Source organism: Rhincodon typus, chromosome 14, assembly GCF_021869965.1.
Source record: "Rhincodon typus isolate 14 chromosome 14, sRhiTyp1.1, whole genome shotgun sequence".
Classification (NCBI taxonomy): domain Eukaryota; kingdom Metazoa; phylum Chordata; class Chondrichthyes; order Orectolobiformes; family Rhincodontidae; genus Rhincodon; species Rhincodon typus.
Window position 1 is genome coordinate 47,927,237 of NC_063345.1, and position 22,704 is coordinate 47,949,940.

The following is a 22,704-nucleotide window of genomic DNA, read 5'->3' on the forward strand; positions in this document are numbered from 1 at the left end:
TCCTTCCGACCCCATCTATCCCCTCTCCCACTGGCACAGTCCATTTATTTATTAAAATTAACACTTACATTAAGTGTATTATACATTTTAATAATAACTGCAGTTTTCACATGAAAATTATTTGCATGATTCTTAATAGCATTGTAAGTTGCCTGTTTTTACATTAATTGCTTGGCCTTTTCTTCGCCAAAAGATGTCAAGGGAAAAATCAAGCAAATTTCACAGCTCAGTTCATTTATTGGCTGGCTAATGAACTGATTGATTAAAAGATGTAAGAAAGCAAAACATTGTAGATGTTGGAAATCATGATTCATGGTAGGGGTATATACAACATTTACAAACCACTATGCAACGTAACAGCAATATCTGATGTTTTCAAATTTTAAAGAAATTAAAGATAAAGTGTCTATATTCAGAACAAATACAAGGCATTAAGCTACTGTGGTTGGGAAGTCATGAGATACAAATTATAATCTAATATGAACACGTGCCATAGCTGCAAAACTGCAATATCGGTTTGCGATGTCCATGATAGGAAATTGAAATATAGAAATTAATCACTACAGGTGTTACAAATGCATTATTGAATGTCACACAATGTTGTTTTATGAAATTCTGCTTAGCCAAAATTTTGAGTTTCTGATTAGTCATCACCAGCTGCATTAGCATCCTCTATTTCACTTAATGACATAAGAAAGACAGGCAATAGACGTAGCTACTGTGCTACTGCTTTACCTGCAGCTGTCTGTTATTCTCTCGTACAGATTCCAAGAGCTGTAAATATTCTGTCACCTGTTGAGATTTAAAACCCAGATCTCTTTCCAGCATTTCCTTGTCTGTTGCAAGTCTCTGTGGAATTAAAAGTAGCACACATTTCTGTCATGTATTGGGGATTTCATTGTACACTTTGTCTCCTTAAAGCTTCTATACCCATATTCCAGCAGACGGAGTCTACAAGTAGACCAAAAAGATCAAATTTAACAGCATTTGCAGTTCTTATTCTTCATGTTCCTTGCTGCATTTGACCTCCTCAATATTAAATTTGAATTCAAACTGTCTTTTTCCCATCAGAAAACAATATGGTTTCCGTGTCTCTTACCCCTGCCCCAACACCAGATGCGAAAGTATATGAATCATAAGAAAACTTGTGTTTAAACATCAAGCATAATACGGATGCCTTTGAAATAGCAGAAGAATTTGTTTCTAAAGAATTTATACAGATTGGCACTTTCTTCAATATTCAGTTCATACATAATGAAGTACACACCTAAAACCATGATTATTAGCAAATGTGAGTTCAAAATTATTTATATTATTATGTAATACAGATCAACAAATTTTGGTGGTCATCTTCAATTTTAGATGTACATGAGCACCCAAATTAAGATTTAAGTTCATAAACATTGTGAATTTTTATAATCTCTTGGACTTACATTTAGGTCATCTTGCAAATGGAGCAGGTCTTCACGGAGGCTGTTAAATGTGGCCAACAGTAGTCTTAGGGACTTGTCCACAGTAATTCTTGACTAAAGATATAATCATGTAAAAGACATTAGTTCAGCAATCTTAACATTTCATGACCAAGGTACAGGATTCTTTAAGCGTAGTCCTGAAACTGAAAACACATGCAGAAACTTGACAACGCCCCAAGACAACAACAATAGGTCAGAAATAATAGCTATTAACCAATCAGATAAAAACAGTGACAAGTGCAAACTAACAGTGCAATGAAGGCAGCATAAATGAATTTTACGCATAATTAATATTAAATATCTTCCTCGCTGCAACAATGATGGTTTGGAGGCTGTGTCTATAAAATGTTGACTGTGCTGTAATAATGACTAAAACATAAAGTAACATCACTTCCAACTGGAGGAGAAATCAGCACTAGAAACTTGAACATTTATCCTTTTAGACATATTCAGTCCGGATGTGTCCTTGGCTCCCAATTTTATGTAGCTGAGTCATACAAATCAGTAAAAGTTCCAGCCTGTGCTGAGGTAGATATTTTCAAATCAACCTAGTTATAGACTTTATTACACACCTCTGGAGCAGATGAGACTTGGCTCAGAGGTATGGACACTACTGCTGCACCATAAGGGTCATTGGGAAAACATATAATAGTGGACGTGAGGAATGTCAGATCAGCCATGATCCTACTGAATGATTGAGCAGGCTCAAGAGGCCAAATGGCCTACTATTTCTTATGGAAATTTGGGTACATGGATTAAGTGCATAATTGCTTTGTGCAAATTTCTGCATTCTTACATCAATCTATTGATTCCTTCTCCCAAATGCACCCTGGCTATTTTCAATAAGAGCCATTCATGAAAACTGTCATTGGACAAGTTCAAATTGGGTCCAAAATTTAAGCTAGAATTTTTGGAGAAGCAAGAGAAAAAGCCATTCTAGCCATTTTAATTGCAATTTTAAAAAAAAATCCTTCACCAGTAGAAGTCACATTAGAAATTGAAAGCTTCCAGAATTTTTCTTCTAATTTGGATGAATAACTGTTGAATGTTTGAAACCAATGCCTCATTTAAACTGTGCAGCAAACTAAAAAGCATTCATGCAGGCTACACACAAGTCAGCCCAAGTGCATTGCCATGCAAAAGCCTTTAAAAGGAAGAGCACACTTAACTAAATTGCCATGCACTGAAAAACACAGTTGGAGAGAATGTTGCTTGAAACTTCAACTTTTGCACTTAAAGAAAGAAATATATACGTGTTCAGTACTTTCTACAGCCTTGGATGATTTGTACCCACTTCAAGTTCCAGCGTGTTGTACAAAGGGACACAACTTTGGATGTCATTTCCTTAATGCAGCCTACAGGAAACTGAACCTATTCATTTGTTAGTTGTGTGACTGATGGCATAATCCAAGCATTTATTTTCCCCATTTGATAGCATGCAGAAGGCAGTAATTTTAATGCACAAGTAATGCCTTTAAGAAGGAAAAATTATTGTTGTTTATCATTCGATTCCCTTACTGTTTATACATGCTCATTAAATTATTTTTAGCACTGTATGTTATTGAAACATATTGGATACTTTGAGAGGCACCACAGGGATTGTAACTCGTTCTTTGATGTACGTAACATACAACAGTAGCTGTACATCTTGGTGATGAAGCTTGAATTAGACAAGAGACATTGAAAACCCCTGCCTCTTTCTCTTTCTATGTTCTTTTCTGAGATGGAGGTAATGTTGGTATTCTGTCCCTAATTGCCCCTGAACTAAGTGGCTTGTCAGGCCAATTCAGAGTCAACCACATTGCTGTGGATCTGAAGTTACATGGAATAGGCAGGAATGGCAGATTTCCTTACCGAAAGAATGTTAGTGAATGATATTAGTGAACCAGATGGGTTTCAACAACGTTGAAAGATCACTGTTATGACAACCTTCCTTTATAAATTCAATTGATAACTCTGAAAATAGTTACATTTGAACCCATATCCCCACAGCATTAGCCTGCAGCTCTAGATTACTAGTTGAGGGTATTCACTAGTCCACCCACCCAATTGAATTACTTCTTTTCAGTCAGATAGTGCTTATATTAAGCAGTGAATAACTGTGTTCTTATGCACAGTAATAGTGTTCTTGCCTCTGGACCAAAGAACCCAGGCTTTGAGTTGGAGTGTGAATGGGGATCAGTTATGAGACAGTGATCGATATAGCATACGGTTTGAGATTTTTTGGAGAATGACACGCAACAATCAGAATAATAAATATCAATTGGCAGACAGCTGACAATGGGTCAAGAACAGATCTGTCAAGATTGCCTGGAACAAGAAGTTGGCAGGAAAAACTGAAGGTGACCCATTATTCACTTTCTAAGAATAGATAGTTTGAATACAGTTGAGGTCTATTCCCTCAAATAAAAAAGGAGGACAATCAAATCCAGAGTCACCTGTAGATAAAAGGACGTAGAAATTAATGTTAGAAAAGTGTGCTTACAAATACAACTGAGAATCAACAAGAGGTTGAAGGTTTAGGGGGAGGTGGAAAAGCAAATAAGAGAGCAGGAGCTATGACAAAACACCAGGAGCTAAGGATTTTGAAGGAACTGACGGGGAGAAATTATGGGGCACTGGCCATAATCTTTGTCTTCTCTGAATGAGGGGGACATGTCCGAAGACGAAAGGATTGCAAATACCTTGCTCAAATAAGGTTGTAACGTAATCTCAGCAATTACAGACCAGCAAGTTTAACTTTGTGGAGTTAAAGCTTCTATAAAACAATTATTCAAGATAGAATTAGGAATGACATGGGAAAAAACGGGTTGATTAGGAAGAGTCAGCGTAATTTTGAAAGGAGAAATCATATTTAATTAACTTGCTGTAGACTTTTGAAGAGGTAACAGAAACTCTTAATGAAGGTAATTCAGTTAATGTGATAACCATAGATTTCCAGAGACATTTAATACAGTGCCACACCACAGATTTCCAAGAAAAGTTATAGGTCACGATATAAATAGCAACATGGACACCATAATGGCTGAGTGATAGGAAACAGAGAGTAATGATCAATCATATTTTTCTGGCTGGATGAAGGTTTAAGGTGGAGTTCCCCAGCGTAGTACTGAGATCCTTGCTTTTCCTGATATAACTGGATCTTAGAGTGTAGGGGACAATTTTAACATTTGCAGATTATACTAACTTGGAAGAATTGTAAGCTGCGAGGAGGACAACATAGAAATCCAAAAGGACAGTGGCAAGCTGGGTGAGTGGGTGGATAGGTGACAGTTGAAGTTCATGCAGAGAAAGGTGAGGTGATGCACTTTGGTAGGAAGAATACTGGAAGACAATATAAAATAGAGGGTACAATTCTACATTGTGTTCAGGAACAGAGGGACCTGGGTATGCACGTGCACAGATCATTAAAGTTGGCAGCGACAGGCAAGCAGCAGTTAATAAAGTGAGTATTGTTCTTGGCTTTACTAATAGTCCCACAGAGTATAAGAGCAAGGAGGGGATGTTGAACTTGTACAACACCCTTGTTGGACTCAGTTGGAGTAGTGTGCATAGTTTTGGGTGCCACATTATTGGAAAGATGTGAATGGATTGGACGATGCAGAAGGGATTCACAAGAATGGTTCCAGGAATGAGAAACTTTGATTATAAGGATAGTTTGAAGAAGTTAGGATGATTGTTCTTTCAGAGAAGACAGCTGAAAGGAGATTTGAGAGATTTCAAAAATCATAAGTTAGTTAAATAGAATAGATACGTATGAGCTGTTCCTGCTCGTAAAAGAAAAAAGAGCGAGGCATAGATTTACAGTTGTATGCAAACAAAACAAGAGAAAACATTTTCACTGAGCGAGTAGTTAGGGTATGGAGAGCCTGGAAATGTAGTGGAGGCAGGTTCAAATGAGGCATTCAAGAGGCCATTTAATGATTCTTTGGTTAGAAGTCCGGTGCTGAGATATAGGGAGGAGAAGGCAGGAGATTGTTATTAGGAGATTGCTACTAATGGAATGGCCTCCTTCTGTGCTGTAACAGTTCACAGAATCCATTGTGTCCGGAAAGAGACCACTCGGCCCACTGAGTCTCACCAACCCTCTGAAGAGCAAAGACCCAGAACCGTTTCCTATTCCCGTTACCCTGTGTTTACCCCAGCTAATCCACCTAGCTTGCACATTCCCGGATACGACGGGGCAATTTAGCATGACCAATCCACCCAACCTGCACATCTGTGAACTGTGGGAGGAAACCGGAGCATGCAGATTCGGGGAGAATGTACAAACTTCACACAGACAGTCACCCAAGGCTGGAATTGATCACGGGTCCCTGACGCTGTGAGGCAGCATGCTAACCACTGCACCACCCCTGTGATTCCTCACTGACATTTCTAGAACTGTTATTATTGTTCTCAGTTTTACCTGCAAGAGATAGCGTAAGTGTTGTTTTGTCAATTCAGATAGTCCTTTTGGTATCAAAGCTTCAATATTTTCATTGGCGTCCTGGAAAATAAAAGCACTCTTTAGGATTTGATAAATGTTAAAAACATATTTGCATCTTCATGAGTCTAAATAGCCAAAAATCTCCATAAAAGATCTGCTTGAAAACATCTGAGCAGAAACTCAATTACTCTGCATCTAAAAATTCCAGCATGAATATTCTAGCAAAATAAAGGATATGGAAACCTTTTCATCATCTCCCCCTAACCCAACTTGTATTTAAGGTTCCACTCAGCTCTTCAGCCTGCAAAATGGGTAATAGTTTCTTTACTGTTAGGAGGTATAGGTCAACACCAAAGGGAAGCAGAATATTCGATTAAACCAAGTTTGTTTTGCACATTGTTTTATTCATCTGTGAATTCCATAGTGCTGAAAAGACACCTAAGACCAAGGCCAGTTTCTTCCATTCTGACCTCTTTTTGGTTCTTTGCTTGTCATCTTCCCTATTGTTGCCAGCTTTCAGGAGATAGTTCTGTATCCCAAGCTAATTTGTTTTTTTTTGTGTGGCTTTCCATGACTCCATTGAATAAAGTATATAATCTGAAATCTTCATTAAACTTGCTGAATTTTAATACTTCTGTCACCCGAGTGTGAGATTACTCCATGTCCAAGTCAAATTATTTCCATTATTAGCATCGGCTTTCTGTTCTCTAATAATAGATTTGTTCAGTATATTTCATCTCCGTTTCATGAGCTTCACATCCTACACTCATCCGTTCCACTTTTCTGTAATCCAATCTCGTACAAATCGCACCATTTGACCTATTGTTCCCTAAGCCTTGATTCCCTGTCAGGCTGGTGAGTGGAGAGGTGTAAGTTCAGCTTCCTGGGTGTTTTATAGTACAAGGTGACCAGTAGCCTGTGAGTCAGTGGGTAAGAGACTACTGGGACAGTACGCTACCTCTCCGGTCTGCTGCTGGCACCTGCCTCTATTCCCTGAATGTGTTTCAGCCTCTGTGAGGACTGACAATCCAAATGGAAAATTTCAGTAGGATTCTGCTGAGTAGCCTTATAGGCCATGTCATTGTCCTAATAGGCTGCTTACCATTTGGGCCGCTACCACTCGGTCCACCCATCCTGCTAGATCAAATGGCCAGAAGACAGGAAACACGCCAGCAATCCAGCTCACCACTTTTCAACGTCAATCTTCCAGTTCCTCCTCCCTCAGATGGGAATGGAAGACTACGTCCTCTGAGTGGGCATTAAGGTGGAGACAAGAAATACAATTTGGACAGCTCGAAACTAAGGGCTACATTTTCGGTTGGGTGACTCTGGAGGCCTTAGAAGTGGCAGGTGAGACTCTGGGTTCTCTGCCCCCAAGCCCCTCACTGGCAATTTTTGATGATGCAGGACAAGGGTACAGATCGCCAGCCCACACCCTGCACTCCCAAACAGGCCAATTCCATTAAACGGTTAGGAATCCCTTCAATGACAACCACCTTGATAAAGGTAGGTCAGCTTCTCAAGGAGAAGTGGTCTTATTCCCTGTGAACTGTGTCAATCAAAACAAATGGCCAGCCGTTGATTTGTCCAGATGGCCTCCTTATTAGAAACTGTAATTTTGTTTGTGCCTTTCTTAGACCTTAATTTTCCTTCTAGCTTCCTTATTCTTTTATGGAATCCTCTCTTCACCACAAATGCTTTTCATTGACATGGTTTCACTTTGTACCCGACTCCTCCTCTTGTATTTAAATTTATCTAATCATTGATATGCTGCATTTCTTTAGTTCACTGAATAAACTGGATAATGGATCTCCTACTATCCTAGCAAAATGGGTTTTCCTTCCTGTCCATTTTTGCATCGCTTTTTTCTGCCCTTAAACAAAGATTCCCTTTAGAAGGCCAGGAATACTAGATTGGAGAGACAGAACTAAAAATATAAATGTAGACATTTATGATCTGAATTGAAAACTCCAATACTTACATTGTGGTCAGTATTCACTTCCAAACTGAATTGCCTGCCAAATAATAAATAAATAAGAAACAACAAATATAAATTTATTTAAAAATGTACTGCATTAAATTATGCAATAAGTTGTGCTAAATGGATACAAGACTTCAGTATTCATTTAAAAATTAGCATTTGTTTGCTTACCTGCCTGTCAGGATTTTAATGCTTTCTGCGCCTGTATTTATTCCTTTACATATTAAGAGCTCACTAACATTTATTTATAAAAAGAGAGATTAATGAATAATAGATTCTGACAGGTTTCCCAAATGGAAAACAACATCTAGAGATAAGCAAACGTTATTGAGACACTGCGCTATGGTTTACAGGATGAGTACACTGGGTACAGTAAGCATTGACAAAGGCTGTACTTAGTTGCACAGAGAACTAACTGATGGGAAGAACTGTGTAATGATATACAGTGAGCAAGGACTAACAGCAGAAAATGCATCCTGAGTCACATAATTGAGATTATTTCACAGTAACCCTGCCGATACAATGTCAAAGTGAAACATACAAATTTATTCCAAATTGTTCAATTATTTACCAGAACTATGTTGGGCATGTTTAAATGGAGTAAAATTGTAACTAAAGTTCCCTATTAAATGAGTTAAACTCATACTTGGACAGATTTCATCTCCTCGTTACAAACCTACAGTCATGACATTTCAATCATGTCAGTTTGTAAACACAGTGATCTCAGCTTGCCAGTGTAAACAACTTTATGAATGGTATGAAAGCAATACTATTCGAAGATTATTTTATTTCAACTGAATAGAGTTTGTTAGCATCACACAACTATATACTGTGTATACAGTTGGAACATAGGCTATCAATTTGTTTTCTATGACTTGATATTCTCTCATGCCCATCCTATCTTGTGTGAAAAGTTTATGCTTCTATTTTAGCAATAATTTCTGATGTTTCAGGTCCAGCATGGATATTGAAAACAATTTGTAAATTCTCCATTTCAGCATTACACATTTTTTTTTAAAAATGTTGTAGAGTAATAACTGCTCTTCCAACCCAGGAACCACTCCATAGAAACACTGAATAGTCTCAAGAATAAAACTTTACAAATATGACATTGATTGTTTTACAGAAGGAAAGGGAAGAGATTGATTACACTTTTACATGCATGATAAATTGATGGTGCTGTCTGAAAACCTGAAAGAAAGCGATCCACAAAGATCTTGTGTTTCCTGTGATATGGATTTCTCCCGTCCCAACATTAGTTTTAATCTGGTGCCAGGTTAAGATTTCCACCAATAGTGATATCATTAAGCAGTACAAGCAGCCAATCATACTGAAAAGTTTTGACTGACAGCAAAGCAGAAATTAAAATGGACTGATCATTCTTCATGTTAAATTTTCCAGAGTATAGTAATAGATTAGGATGCATACATGGAATTAAAGTCAAGGGTGAACTATCATAAATATAAAAATAATTTTTAAAAAGTGGAATTCATGTAGTGGTAAATGTAAAATTGGTTTTCAGATCCAGAAATATATTTCAGCAGTAATTATATTTAGTATGCCATTAAAAACCCTAATGCATCTCTTTCAGCAATAGGTAGCTTTTATACTTTGTTTAACATCAAGCTAAGCATAAAAGTGCATTGACTTGTGTCAGTTCAGAGCTTTATAAATGATTGCAGGGGGTTCTGTGGAAAAAATACAGAATGACTGACAGCAACTTCTGGGTTTCTGCATTTAACTGTGGTCGCTGTTGTCTGTGGTGCAATGGGTATGATAGAGCACAGATGGCTATTATTCATTTTTAGAATCTATTTCTCCCACTAGAAAATACCACAAGTGACTGCAGTGTAACAAAAATTGTCATCTTGCTGGAAAGTTAACAAATGCTGGTTTCAAAAATGTACTTAAGGTTTGCTATTCAATGAAAAAAAAGGGATAAATTTCATGAAACTGATTAGTTATGGGTGGATCGAATGCGGAAAAAGATGAGAAGATGGAGTGAGATTAGGCAAGAACGTTGCCATCTCATTTTGAGAAGGTGGTTTCAAAAGATAACGTGTCATTTTAATCACATTAGACAGATCAAGTGCTTTCCAAACACTCATTCACTTTCCAAACAAATAACTTTCTGGTTTCTGCTTCAAATTTGCATATTCATTTGTTCCTTTATCGAGAAATGCGCCAAGGTTACATTTCATCAATGTAATTGTTACTTTAATTATAACCTAATGGTATAGAAAAATGAAAACATATTTTAATTACCATTAGTAATCGCAGCCAGTTTCTGCTGCCATGTTCAAGGAAATTGCTGATCATACAGGTGATCAGCTTGATGAAACAAAACACCATTGACCCCTGGATGTGTAAATGTGTGCGACCTAAGTGAGGCCCATTATCACCAGTCAATTCAAGTACAAATCTGCTGGAGTAACGGTCTGAACTCCTGGAGCTCCACCTTTACTGTCACTGACGAAATGCTAATAATTGTCATATCTCTGAAACATGAACCTACATTGCAATAACTCAAATTGCTAATTCTAGCTTGAACACACTAATCCCTAATTATAAAGCCAAATCTAGCCTGTGTTATGTATGCATTGCAGGGAGGTTGCACTGCCTATAGTCATTGTGACATTGATGCCAGGCAGCCACAAAGTTAATACACTCTAAGTATTAAATATCTTCATCTCCCTAGTTGAAATAGTTAAAAGGCACAATCTCCCTGTTCCAACTAAATAGGCATCATGATACTCCTAAATTCCCATGAATTAAACTGCTGCTACACAATGTTCTATCATTATGAATTTCTGCCATGCATGACTTTGATGTAATTTCGGTATATATGTCCGGAATATAAATATAACACAAATGAATATATAAAAATCCTCCTGCCTGGGCTTTATACCTTGGAGACTAACTAATAGTTGCCAAACTTCAAGCGGGGCCATTGAATCAGTGAGAATGGAATTATTTAAAGTGATCTGCATTTTTATGTCATGATGAGTGAATCTGAAGTCTTCACTGGTGATTAGTCATAACCATCTGAGATCAAAGTTATCAGTGCAACACAGAGAAGATAACAGAACTCTTAATAGTGAGTTATTGTGACTAAAGTTTCTGGACTGAATCCCACAGTTCAAGGAGCTATTTTATATAAGCAAAGTATGAAATACATGAAAACAGCTGTACTGTGGGAATCAGGTGTTTCATGGAAAAATGCCTCAGTCTTACAAATCTACTACATTACAAATGTTCATGAACAACAAGCAGACCTTCAGATGTTCTAAGTTATTTGCATATCTTGAGTACTCTGTTGTTTTAAGAAGGGTGCCTTTCAATTGCATACACAAGGAGAAATGCATCTTTCTTAGATATTTAACAAACTTTCAAATGTATGTCAAATTTCCTGTCACGTGAAGTGCGTTGCTCCAATTAACATGAATGTGATTTCAATTAATGTTCTGTCAAACTACTTGCGTTTGCAAAACATATGGTAGCATTTTCATTCCAGAGCATTTCTACAGAAAAGAATCAGATTATAAATGAGAGAGAGTAGAGAAATTTCTTTACTCAGTAGCTGCGGAAACAGATGTTTCAACATGGCGTTATTGAGGCTGAGTTCCTTGCTTTGCTTAAGGGAGAGTTGAATAAATATTTGGAGCAGAAGTAGATACAAGAGTATTGTGATAAGACAAGGTAGTAGGGCTAGTTTCAGATTGCTCTTGGTCACATGAATTTCTCTAGGTACAAGGCTTCCTTCTACGCTTTAAATTTTAATTACACAGACTTGATCACAATTTAAGCTAGGACAGAAATTTATTTCACAGTAAAGAAAGTGAATTCAGTAGGATGTGGAAGTGAAGGCAACTTGTAATTTTAAGTGATTGCATCCAAACTGGAATTTTGCTCATTCAAATGTTTAAAGCAATATAAACAGAAGCAAGAATTCTGTTTCATTTTAAATGATCTCACTGTCTGAAAATTAAGAAGTGTGTCTACTATGCTGCTCTGGCCTTGCGTTGTTTAGACCAGATGAGCAGGGCAGGCATTGGAAAACCAGCACTTTCAACTGTGTTTGCGGGCTTTTTGATGTGGGCGCAAACATCTGGTTCAAAAGGTGTGGCTGTCAGGTTCAGTAACATAGGGTTTGGTGCAAATCTGACAATCCCTAAATTACACTTTGGCATCCAAATAAGTCTGAAGAAACTTAGAGGGTGTATCTAACATTTTTCATGAGGTAATCTGATTGTTAACAAATCACTCAATTACCTTTCAAAAAAAAAATACAAAATTCTTCAGCTCAAATTACATGTTCAAGAAACAGTGAGTGGAAAGGCATACTTACTTTCCCTTGATCTTTTGCATGTTTCCTAAGAGGATGTTATGGAGGTCAGTGGTCTTGCATGTCAGCTCAGCCAGCAGTTCACCAAAATATCGAGGATCCAACTTCTCAGTGTTACCACTCTCATAATCCATGGCACTTTTGATCTGGTGTCAGAAAAATTCAATTACCCAAGTAGGCAAGTTGATATATTTCCCAGAATGATAATACTGTGTGCAGCATGATGAAGAACTTAGAAGCAAATTAAAACAAGGTACAGATTATGGAATTTCTGACAGCAGAGAACGAAGATGCTCATTGCTATTAAGAGCCAGATAGACATGGCATCTTTCCGCATATGCAAAAGCCTGAAGTTGCAGTGCTCCTTAATGTACTCTGTAGGTCAACAAAAATCTGCAATTCTATCATTTGGGCTAATTACCCACAAGTTACACTGATTTTCATGTATATTTTTAATAAAGCTAATAAAACAGGAAACTCCATCCATCATGCTAATTCGGCCCTTAATCTAAAGACCTCTAAAATGCAGCTATACATGCAAATTATTTCCAAATAATTTTTTTGTTTGGAATGAAAATCTCCTGATTTTCAGGAATTTAATACAGTTTTTTTTAGAAAGTTGTGTTGAAGACAGCTTTAGCAATGCAGCAAAGTCTCTGCCCAGAAACTGAGCCACATATTGATTGTTGTAGGCATCAGGTTGGGATGTAATCAATGTCAAATTATCTTTAAAATCAATTAAATATTCTGAAATTTGAACAAATCAAAAGCTGGAAAAACTCAGCAGGTCGAACAGCACCTATACAGAGAAACTAGTTCATATATCAGATCAACAACCTTGAAGCAGAATATCATAAAGGCAATGGATGCCTATACAATTTGACATAACTGTCTTCTGACCATCGTAAATGGATAATGTGGGTTTATCCTTCCATGTGTCGTCAGCAGACTGTCTTATCTAAAAGGCAGGATTCTTCCTCATTTCTTCCAAAGTCAGTTACCAGTAATCCATCCGGAGTATATACTCTAGGTGAACAATAGTCAGGGCTGAGTATGAGAGGTTAAAAGATGAGATCCTTGCCATCTTTAATTATTTCTACTATTCTAAGCTCTACATTTACAAGAATTTGTGGAGAATAAAAAACAAAGATATAATTCTTAAAGCTGTACAAGTTGATTATGTCAGTGGAAATCCATGATAGTTCGGATCTTAAAATATTTATAGCAGTGATGAAAGTTCCTAGCAGCCAATAGATCCATGTTTCTCAATGCAGGCTCTCATTCAGCCTACTGAATCTGCTCTACTATTCAATGAGATCATGGCTGATCTGACAATCCTCAATTCAACTTTCTAGCCTTTTCCACATTACCCTTGCTGATTAAAAATCTGTCCACCTCAGTATTGAATATTCTCACTGACACAGCCTCAACTGCATTTTGCGGAAGGGAATTTCACAGATTCCCTATCCTCAGGATAAATTTTTCCTCATCTCTGCCTTAAATGGGTAACCCCTTACTCTAACATTATGCCCTCTGGTCCTAGACTGTCCCACAACAGGGAAACACCCTCATTACATGTAGCCTGACAAGCCCCCTTACAATATTATCTAAACTCCAACTGGCCCAACTTACTCAACCTCTCCCCTTAAGAATAGCCCTCTATAACCAGGATCAACTTCTTGAGCCTTTTCTGGACTCCCTCCAATGTCAGTATCTCTTCCCCTCAACCAATATTGTTCACACTATTCTGGGGGTGGTCTGAATAGCACCTTATATATTTTCAGCAAGACTTCTCTATTTTTATGTTCCAATCCCTTTGAAATAAAAGTCAATATTCCATTTGATTTCCCTGGAATCTGATAAACATGAATACTAGCTTTTTGTGATTCGTACACAAGGACACCGAAATCCCTTTGTGGTGCAGCTTTCCGAAGTCTCTCTCTCTCTGTTTAAATAATATTCAACTCGTCTATTCTTCCAGTAAAAGTGCATTGCTTTACATTTGCCCATATTATATTCCATCTTTCACGTTTTCGCCTACTCACTTAACCTATCTATATACCTCCGTAAATTCTGTCATCTTCACTACACACCTTTCCATCTACTTTTAACTGCAAACTAGGAGATAGTACATTAATTTCCCTGATCCAAGTCATTAATACATATTGAAAATAATTGCAAAAATTTCAACAAAAAATTTGCAGCAAATGTACCACGATATAGTCATTAAACAACACTAATGATGGAACTGTAAAATTGTATGCAACCCTGTGCATGATAACCAAATTGTTTTGTTTAGCTTTGCTTGTGAATGTGATTATTTATAGATATGAAACATTTTAGTGTTGCTAACTTTCAACATTAAAATCTGATTGTCGGGCTTGGGATTTGAGCTATGTAGTTAGTAATTTTATGCATAGATGTATTGAAATATTGAAGGTTTCCCTTCAAAATTAAAAGCAAATACATTACAACCAAAGAACAACTGAGACAAAGACAGAAATTGCTGGAAAAGCTCAGCAGATCTGGCAGCATCTGTGAAGAGAAATCAGAGTTAATGTTTCGGGTCCGGTGACCCTTCCTCAGAATGGGTTCTGAGGAAAGGTCACTGGATCCGAAATCTTAACTCTCTTTTCTCTCCACAGATGCTGCTGAGCTATTCCAGCTATATGTTTTTGATCCTGATTTACAGCAGCATCTGCAGTTCTTTTGGTTTTTATTTAGTAAAGAACAACAGAGTATCAACTAAAAATACTAATGGCTACAATAAATCTAAATGCCATTTATGGGAAAGGCATGAAATAAAATATCTCTTCTTTTATGTGTGAATTTTAGATTATTGATGGCATGGGTCTTGGTGTAAAGGAATATAGTTAACTATTTAATCGCAGGTGGAAAAGAAGTCTTTTGTCTGAAAGTGTCTTTTAAGATAATGTAATGAGTTTTCATAAAGATTCCCACAGGAGGTTGATTAGAAAAGTTAACACATATTGGATAGGAGCTAACGTACTGTCATGGATGAAGGATAGGGTAACAGACAGAAACTAGTGAGTAGGAATTAATGGGTCATTCACATGTTAGCAGACTGTGACTGGGATACCGCATGTTCCATATTTGGGCATTTGGTTAAAATGTAATATTTCCAAATTTGCAGATAATCCAAAGCTAAGTGGGCACATGTGCTGTAACGAAGATACAAAGCAGCTTCAGAACAATTTGGGCAGACTTAGTGAGTGGGCAAGAGCATTGCAGATGAAGCATTAATATAGAAAAATGCGAGGATATCCAAGTTAGAGGGAAGAATAGTTGTGCAGTGTATTTCTTAAATGGTAAGAAGTTGGAAAGTGTAGATGTAAAAAGAGACCTAGGTGTCTTTGTTGATAAATCACTGAAGACTAACATGCAAGTTAGGATGGCTAGTAGAACATTGCCCTTTATTGCAAGAGGATTTGAATACAGTAGTAAAGGGTTGTTTCAACAGCATAGAAACTTGGTTAGACCATACCCTAGAGTACTGCATACAGTTTTGTTCTCCTTATCTCAGAAAAGATATCATTGCAACAAAAATTCACTAGATTTGCTCCCATGTTGGCAGGACTGTCCTATGAAGAGACAGTGGGCAAACTGGGCCTGTATTCTCTTGAGTTTCAAAGAATGAGAGGCGATCTCAATGAAACTTACAAAATGCTTAAAAGGGACAGTCAGGGGAGATGAAGTGGTTGGGAAATGTAGAACCAGGGGGTGCAATTTAAAAATAAGACAATAGCACTTCGCTCCCAAAAAAATTGTTACTCAGAAGATTTTGAACCTTTGCAAGGCTCAGTTTTGAGTATGTTTAAGATAGAGATTAATAGATTTCTGATTACCAATGAGTTATGGGATGAGGTGATGTCGAGGATAAAATGCTTTAATACCAACATGGCTAATCATACAATTAAATAGCAGGGAAGGCTAAATGGGCTAAACAGCCTACTCCTATTGCCTTGTTTCTATTCCCATGTTAAAGCTTTATGACTTGGTCAAGGGATTTGAAGGAATATCTGACTGATGATATGGTTCCAAACAACAAGCAACGCTATTGTGCATAAGTAGGAGAGAAAAAGGATATCATTTGAACTTTGGAGTAATTTTGACATTAGCAGTAATCGATTTATTTGAATAGATGAACAATTATGGGCTGTGGGCCAACCCTATTCTGCTGCATGACTGTTGCTTAATTGCAGGGCTTGATTACAGAAGCAGCTTTCGTGAACTTATTCTTCACAAACACTCAATCATGGAAGACCCTGTTAATGCATGTCTTAATAGAAAAATGCACTTCGTCTGTAATACGCCAGGTCAGGGATGGGTTTGGGAACACATACTAAGGAAATGGAGATGGGAATCCCTGGGCAGCAGTTGCCACAACTATTTTTTTGGAATGCAAAAAAGAACTACTTCTCCTGGTTTCATTAAATTTTTTTTTAGTAAAAACCTGCCTAGGACAGTCTTCACTTCAGATCCAGTGGCTTTCACTGAGTAGGCTAATCACCCAGCAATCATGAAAGTGGTTTTGGGGCCCGTTTTGCATTTAAGCATATTAACAGAGATTCAACACACTCCAGCTCAACCACATGGGTAAGCCTTGATCCCGGGAATTAGTGAAAAGAATCACTGAATCACTTTCAACTTCTGCATCAAATGGTTTTGATGGGTAGTGGGAGTTAAAACCTCTCTTTTTTGCTAATGTGTACATTTGTATGCAGCATAGTTATGAGAAAAATGTGACAAGCATTCTGATCATTTCTTCTGGTTGGTCTTTTCAAGACGACAGTGCCGGTTTTAATTTGGGCAGAGGGAACTGAAACAAGCAAGAGTTTTGTATCATGAAGATGCCAAACTGTGCAGGAAGGTAGCCTGCAGTTGCTGGACCAGAAGCCTGCAGACTCACATCCAAACTGGCAAAGATTACCAATGACCCAATGCTTTCTAATGAGTCTTACAGTTAAATGGGTGAAAGCTCCATGAAACTGTATTATTATACTCCAGTGAATAACTAGTTTAAAAATCATGGGATATTTACCAAGATTCATGACATTTCTGCAGTTGAACACTTCTGAAACAGGGTCGCACTGGCCCCAAAATGGTAACTTTGTTTCTTCCTCTCCACAGATTCTGCTAGACCTACTGAATTTCTCCAGCACTTTGGTTTTTATTTGGGAAACAGCTAAGTTTACCAACAGCATGTTTTGCACCATTGCGGATTTTATCAACAGATGGAAGAAAGCACAATGTCTCAGAATGCTCGAAGGCATAATTTAGAATGCAATTTTCATAGGCTAGAATTAACAACCAAGACTAAGTCTGGTCTGGCTTCCAGGTTGAGGGCTTGACTTGTATTAACTGAGTGATCCCAAACACCTTCATTGCCTAATTTAGAAGAATTCCAAATAAGGTTGAAATGTATGGAGCAATATATTAAATGTGATTGTCTGGAGCTATCTTCAGAACTGGGCTTTATCCTGGATTATTTCACATTTTAAAATATTCAGTAAAATATTAAGATTCATAATCAATTTGTTACCAAGTGATTGCATGTCTGGATATGTTTGCCAACATCAATTTAAAATTCTTCAGTTGGTATTCTGTTAAACCAGACAGGTGACATTCCAACTGAAACATTTCCAAAGGTTAAAAAAACACAACATAAATCTAGTAACAAATAGATGGGAATACACAAGGCCAACATTTTCTATTGGCTATTTATTGTTTGAGAAGCTCAGGTGACCCATTGCACCCATCATAAACAAAGTTGAAAAGAGTTAAGAGAGGGAAGGCAAAAACAACAAGTAACTAGGCACAACCAAGCTGAAGTTTTACATGTCTTTATATTGTGCAAAGAAGGGAAGACAAAGGTCAGAAATTCACTAACTGGGGTAGGCTTGCTAAGAATTCACAAGATATGGTGATGAGTTATGGCTTCAGTACAACCAAGGAGCATATAGCGCACCCTTTGTGATGCTTAATGGAGGGGAAAAAAGAAAGTTCAGAAGACCAATGATAAAATCGAGAACGACACACAAAATGTTACAATTATGAAAGTGAGAAGGGGAGAGTCCAGCATTTGATAAGATCTTTCTTATATCCTTTCCAAATGTATGTCGAAGGAATGTTTTCATTGTGAGGATAGCATTCAATCTTAAACATAGGTATAACAGGGCAGATTTGATTGTATGTTTGATAAAGAAGGTGATACAGACTTCATTTGTGGTCAGAAAGACCAAGTATGACCAAGAATAGGCAGCAGCTCCTATTTGAATTGAAGAAATTGGTTTTAAGAGTTTGAGTGCTGTAGTGAAGAACATTTGAGTGATTGAGGCATTGCATTGCTAGAAGAATGGAGCTTATGTCTACTAATAGCATACGGTGTCTTTATTGTTCTGTTCCATCCCAAGATCCCAGAATCTGTCATAGCTGCCCAACTCTGTATTTACTTCTCGTTATCTGAATGCATTCAATCACGTTTCCTCCAATTACATATCGCAAAAAAAAATCTGCCTAAATGTCACAAAAAATATCCTGTGTATCTACCAAGTTACCCTGTCCTGGCATTCAACAATCAACCTCTCCTCCAATAGCCCTTTGATTCTAGCCTTCTAAACCCATTTATTTCATGACAGTATGGAGGTGGAGGAACACAGTAGGTCATGCAGCAAAGGAGCAGGTGAGTCAATGTTTCAGGCCTGGACCTTCCCAATCCTGATGAAGGGTCTAGGCCCGAAACATTGACTTTCCTGCTCCTCATGCTGCCTGACCTGCTGTGTTCCCCCAGGTCCACACTGTATCGACGCCGACTCCAGCATCCGCAGTTCTTGCTATCCCTATTTATTTCATCAAACTTTTGATCTCCACCTCTATATAAGTTTGTTTGCAATTCTTTCTCATTATTTGTGATGTTTCTTTGCATCAGGAGGCACCAGATAAATTCAATTAGAAGGAAGTTGCTGATTTAAGAGTTGAAACATCAAGAAAGCAATGGCTGAAGATGATGAATGAAAGCAGAACAAAGAAAACAGTGTTAGAAAACGCCAAAAATTGACAGTTTAAATTATTAACCACTGCTATGATAAGGTTATTTAACAGGCCTTTGGATAGCTCTGAACAAGGCCTTGAAGAAAGTGTATAAAAGGGCAATTTGTTTAGGATTTCAGAGTGCCACTCAGAACTGTGCACACAGCTTAATTAGTTATAGCCACATAAGTCTTCCAGTACTGAACACTGATAAGCTTATCGGGTGAAGAATAGTATACCTGTTAGGGAGGTAAACTAAAACAAACAAAATGAAAAGACCTCCCTCGGTCCTATCAACAAACCAGGCTCACTGGTCAATCATTAACTGTACACTGTACACTGTACACAGTCAAGCTGCTTAGTTCAGGATTGAATACTCAGGTCTTACAGTAGCAGCCATGAAGAGAGGTTGGATGAGCCTGGGTTGCTTTCTTTAGAGCAGAGAAGGCTGACTGGTGACTTGATTAGAGTGTCTAAGATTATGAGGGGCATGGACAGGGTGCATTGAAAGCAGCTGCTCCTCCCAGTTGAAGGGTCAATAACAACTGAGAATAGTGTTAAGATGAAAGGCAGGAGGTTTAAAGGCGATTTGAGGGAAAATGTTTTCACCCAGAGGGTGGTGGAAGTCTGGAATGCACTGCTTTGGGAGTTTAGTTGAAGCAGGAAACCTTACAACCTTTATAAAGTACATGGATGAGCCCTTAAGATGTAATAACATTCAAGACTATGGGCTAAGTGCTGGAAGGTGGGTGGAGTGTAGATTTAGAGTAGCTTTTGTTGCTGCAGAGTCGGTGGGCCAAAGGTCCTCTTCAATACTGCATGAGAACCGACTATCACTCCAAAGAAATCCACCAACTCTTCTCCCAATCGATGGGAAGCACAGTTTTGAAATATATAGGTAAGATTATTAATAGAATGGAAAGCACAGACCCTGATTTTCAGAGATCACATTTCCAATTTGTTTTCCATTGGCATGAGAATCCTGTGTAACCTGAGTTGGGGAAGGTCCAATGGAATTAAGCACCGGCCTGGCATCTAACTAGATAGCATTGGGACATTACTGTGGTTCAGGAACCTGGGGCAGGAAAACCAACCTACTGGAAGCTACCAGCCAATTGCAGGCTGGTGGCTTTCTACTGTTGGCAGCGCCACTGGAACTGATGGCTACTGCTGGTAAAGTACCCAAGGAGAGGGCGTCAGATCCAAGGGACACAGGTCAGAGAGCTGGATAGAAATCACCAGCTGGAGGCGACAAGGGTGTCAGAGGAAATTGCAAAGGGATGATTTTCAGTGGGGCCCCTTTTTCAGTGTCAGATTCTTCGATTAGTAATGAAGGATACTGAATGAAGGAATCCTCCCAATTCCATTCACCCTGAATGAGGCTGCAAGCAACCACTGTGATTTGCTTCTGGGTCTCCTCAAATGGTGAATCCTACACCTGCTGTTGCTGCATTAGGAGTAAAATTAATTGGACTCAGTGAAGCTAAATCTAGTGCATCCAGCCTCAGGCTCAGAGGCGAATTACTGGAGGGCAATAGGCAAATGACCGCCCAGTAAGTGTCTGCAAAGTTCAGAAATCAGGAGATTATCCTACAATTTCCCATTCACCATTCAATCCTCCAAATGAACTCAGCTTTACCCCGTTTCCCCTTGATCGAATGTTTCTGTTGCAGTGATGTGCCTGGGCTGGAATGATTGGCCTGCAACAACCATAACTATCTTATACATGATGGGTTTGAAATCACTCCAACTTTGCAGAACGCAGAACTTGGAACATGCCCTTCGGCCCACGATGTTGTGCCGAACTTTTACGCGAAACCTAAGGTCTATCTAACCTCCACCGCTACCTTATACTATCATCCATCTAATAGCCGCTTAAATGCCCCTAATGAGGCGGACTCCACTACCCTACCCGGCAATGCATTCCACGCCCCTACCATCTCGGAGTAAAAAAACCTACCTCTGACGTCTCCCCGATATCTATCTCCTTTCACTTTAAAACTATGCCCCCTTGTAAGAGTTACCTCCACCCTAGGAAAAAGTCTCTGGCTGTCTACTCTATCTATACCTCTGATCATTTCGTACACCTCTATCAAGTCACCTCTCATCCTTCGTCGTTCTAAAGAGAAAAGCCCTAGCTCTCTCCACCTTTCCTCGTAAGACATTCCCTCCATTCCAGGCAACATCCTGGTAAATCTCCTCTGCACCTTTTTCAACGCTTCCACATCTTTCCTGTAATGAGGTGACCAGAACTGGACACAATACTCCAGATGTGGCCGAACCATGCTTTTGTATAGCTACCCAGATGCAACACTCACTCAAATGCTCCACCATAACTGAGAATGGGGATGTTTTTGGATCCTCCGCCAGTGCACTGCAGGGGGTTCTACTATAATGCAATGCGAATTGGCTATAACGTGCCTGACAAATAGGGGAACGTTATTTCTAAAATATGTTGGCTATAACGCAATTCCATTGGTGCGTGGAGGAGTGCGTGTCAACATCATGATTATTTTGTGGGCTTTATCCTGAGCGTGCACAATGTTAGTGCCGAAAGAGTTTCCGCGCCAGCATCACATGATCATCACGCTGTGGGAGGTACAGTACTTTTTTTTTTGCAAATTCTGCCATGTTGCCGTGTTAATTAATGACTAAGGCTACAACTTAGATCAAATTCTCAATTTGGATGAGACAGGTTTATGTTGGAAGCAAAAGCCATCAAGAACCTACATTTCTATGAATGAAGCACACACTCCAGGCTTTAAAGTGGCAATGGATCATATGACTATGCTGCTAGGTGCCAATGCCAGTGGAGAGTTAAAGCTTAAGCCTGTGGTGGTATACCACTCTGCCAACCCACAAGCCTCAAAAGGTTACCTTAAGTCTACTCCTAGCGTCTACTTTAGGAGGTTGGATGATGGGACAAATTTTTTCTGACCTATTGTTTTGCAAGATGTTTTTAGAAAGTATTGCAGGGAAAAAGAATTGGATTTCAAGATTCTCCTCATCCTGGATAATGCACCAAGCCATCCTCCCACCATTGGTGAGCTTTCTGAAAACATCAAAGTGCTATTTCTACCCCAAACACAACCTCTCTCCTTCAACCCATGGACCAGGGTGCAATAGCAGCTTTTAAAGCTTATTATTTAAGGTGCACATTTAAGAGGCTGATTACAGCCACTGAGCGGGGATAAGGACAGCGTTCTTCAATTTTGGAAGAGCTTTAACATCCAGAATGCAACTGACGTTATCATGGAGGCCTGGGGTGATGTCTGTAAGGACTGCCTGCATGCAGTTCGGCGGAAGCTTCTCCCAGAGTTTTTTCAAGATTTTAAAAGGCTTTAATCCATCAGAGGAGCTCCCAAGAATCAAAGAACATTGAGACAACAAGGTGCAGGGCTGGATGAACACAGCAGGCCAAGCAGCA

General features: G+C 38.6%; 1 protein-coding gene across 1 annotated transcript in view; it reads right to left on the reverse strand.

Annotated features, from left to right (window-relative positions):
* Positions 1-22,704, reverse strand: part of pof1b (POF1B actin binding protein) — an 86,961-nt gene that overhangs the window by 16,207 nt on the left and 48,050 nt on the right. Inside the window, exons 6-10 of the mRNA XM_048605012.1 lie at positions 12,231-12,373; positions 7,883-7,916; positions 5,881-5,961; positions 1,434-1,526; positions 736-849 (exon numbers count right to left, since the gene is read on the reverse strand). Coding sequence (XP_048460969.1) covers positions 736-849; positions 1,434-1,526; positions 5,881-5,961; positions 7,883-7,916; positions 12,231-12,373 — 465 coding nt within the window. The remainder of the gene's footprint in view (positions 1-735; positions 850-1,433; positions 1,527-5,880; positions 5,962-7,882; positions 7,917-12,230; positions 12,374-22,704) is intronic.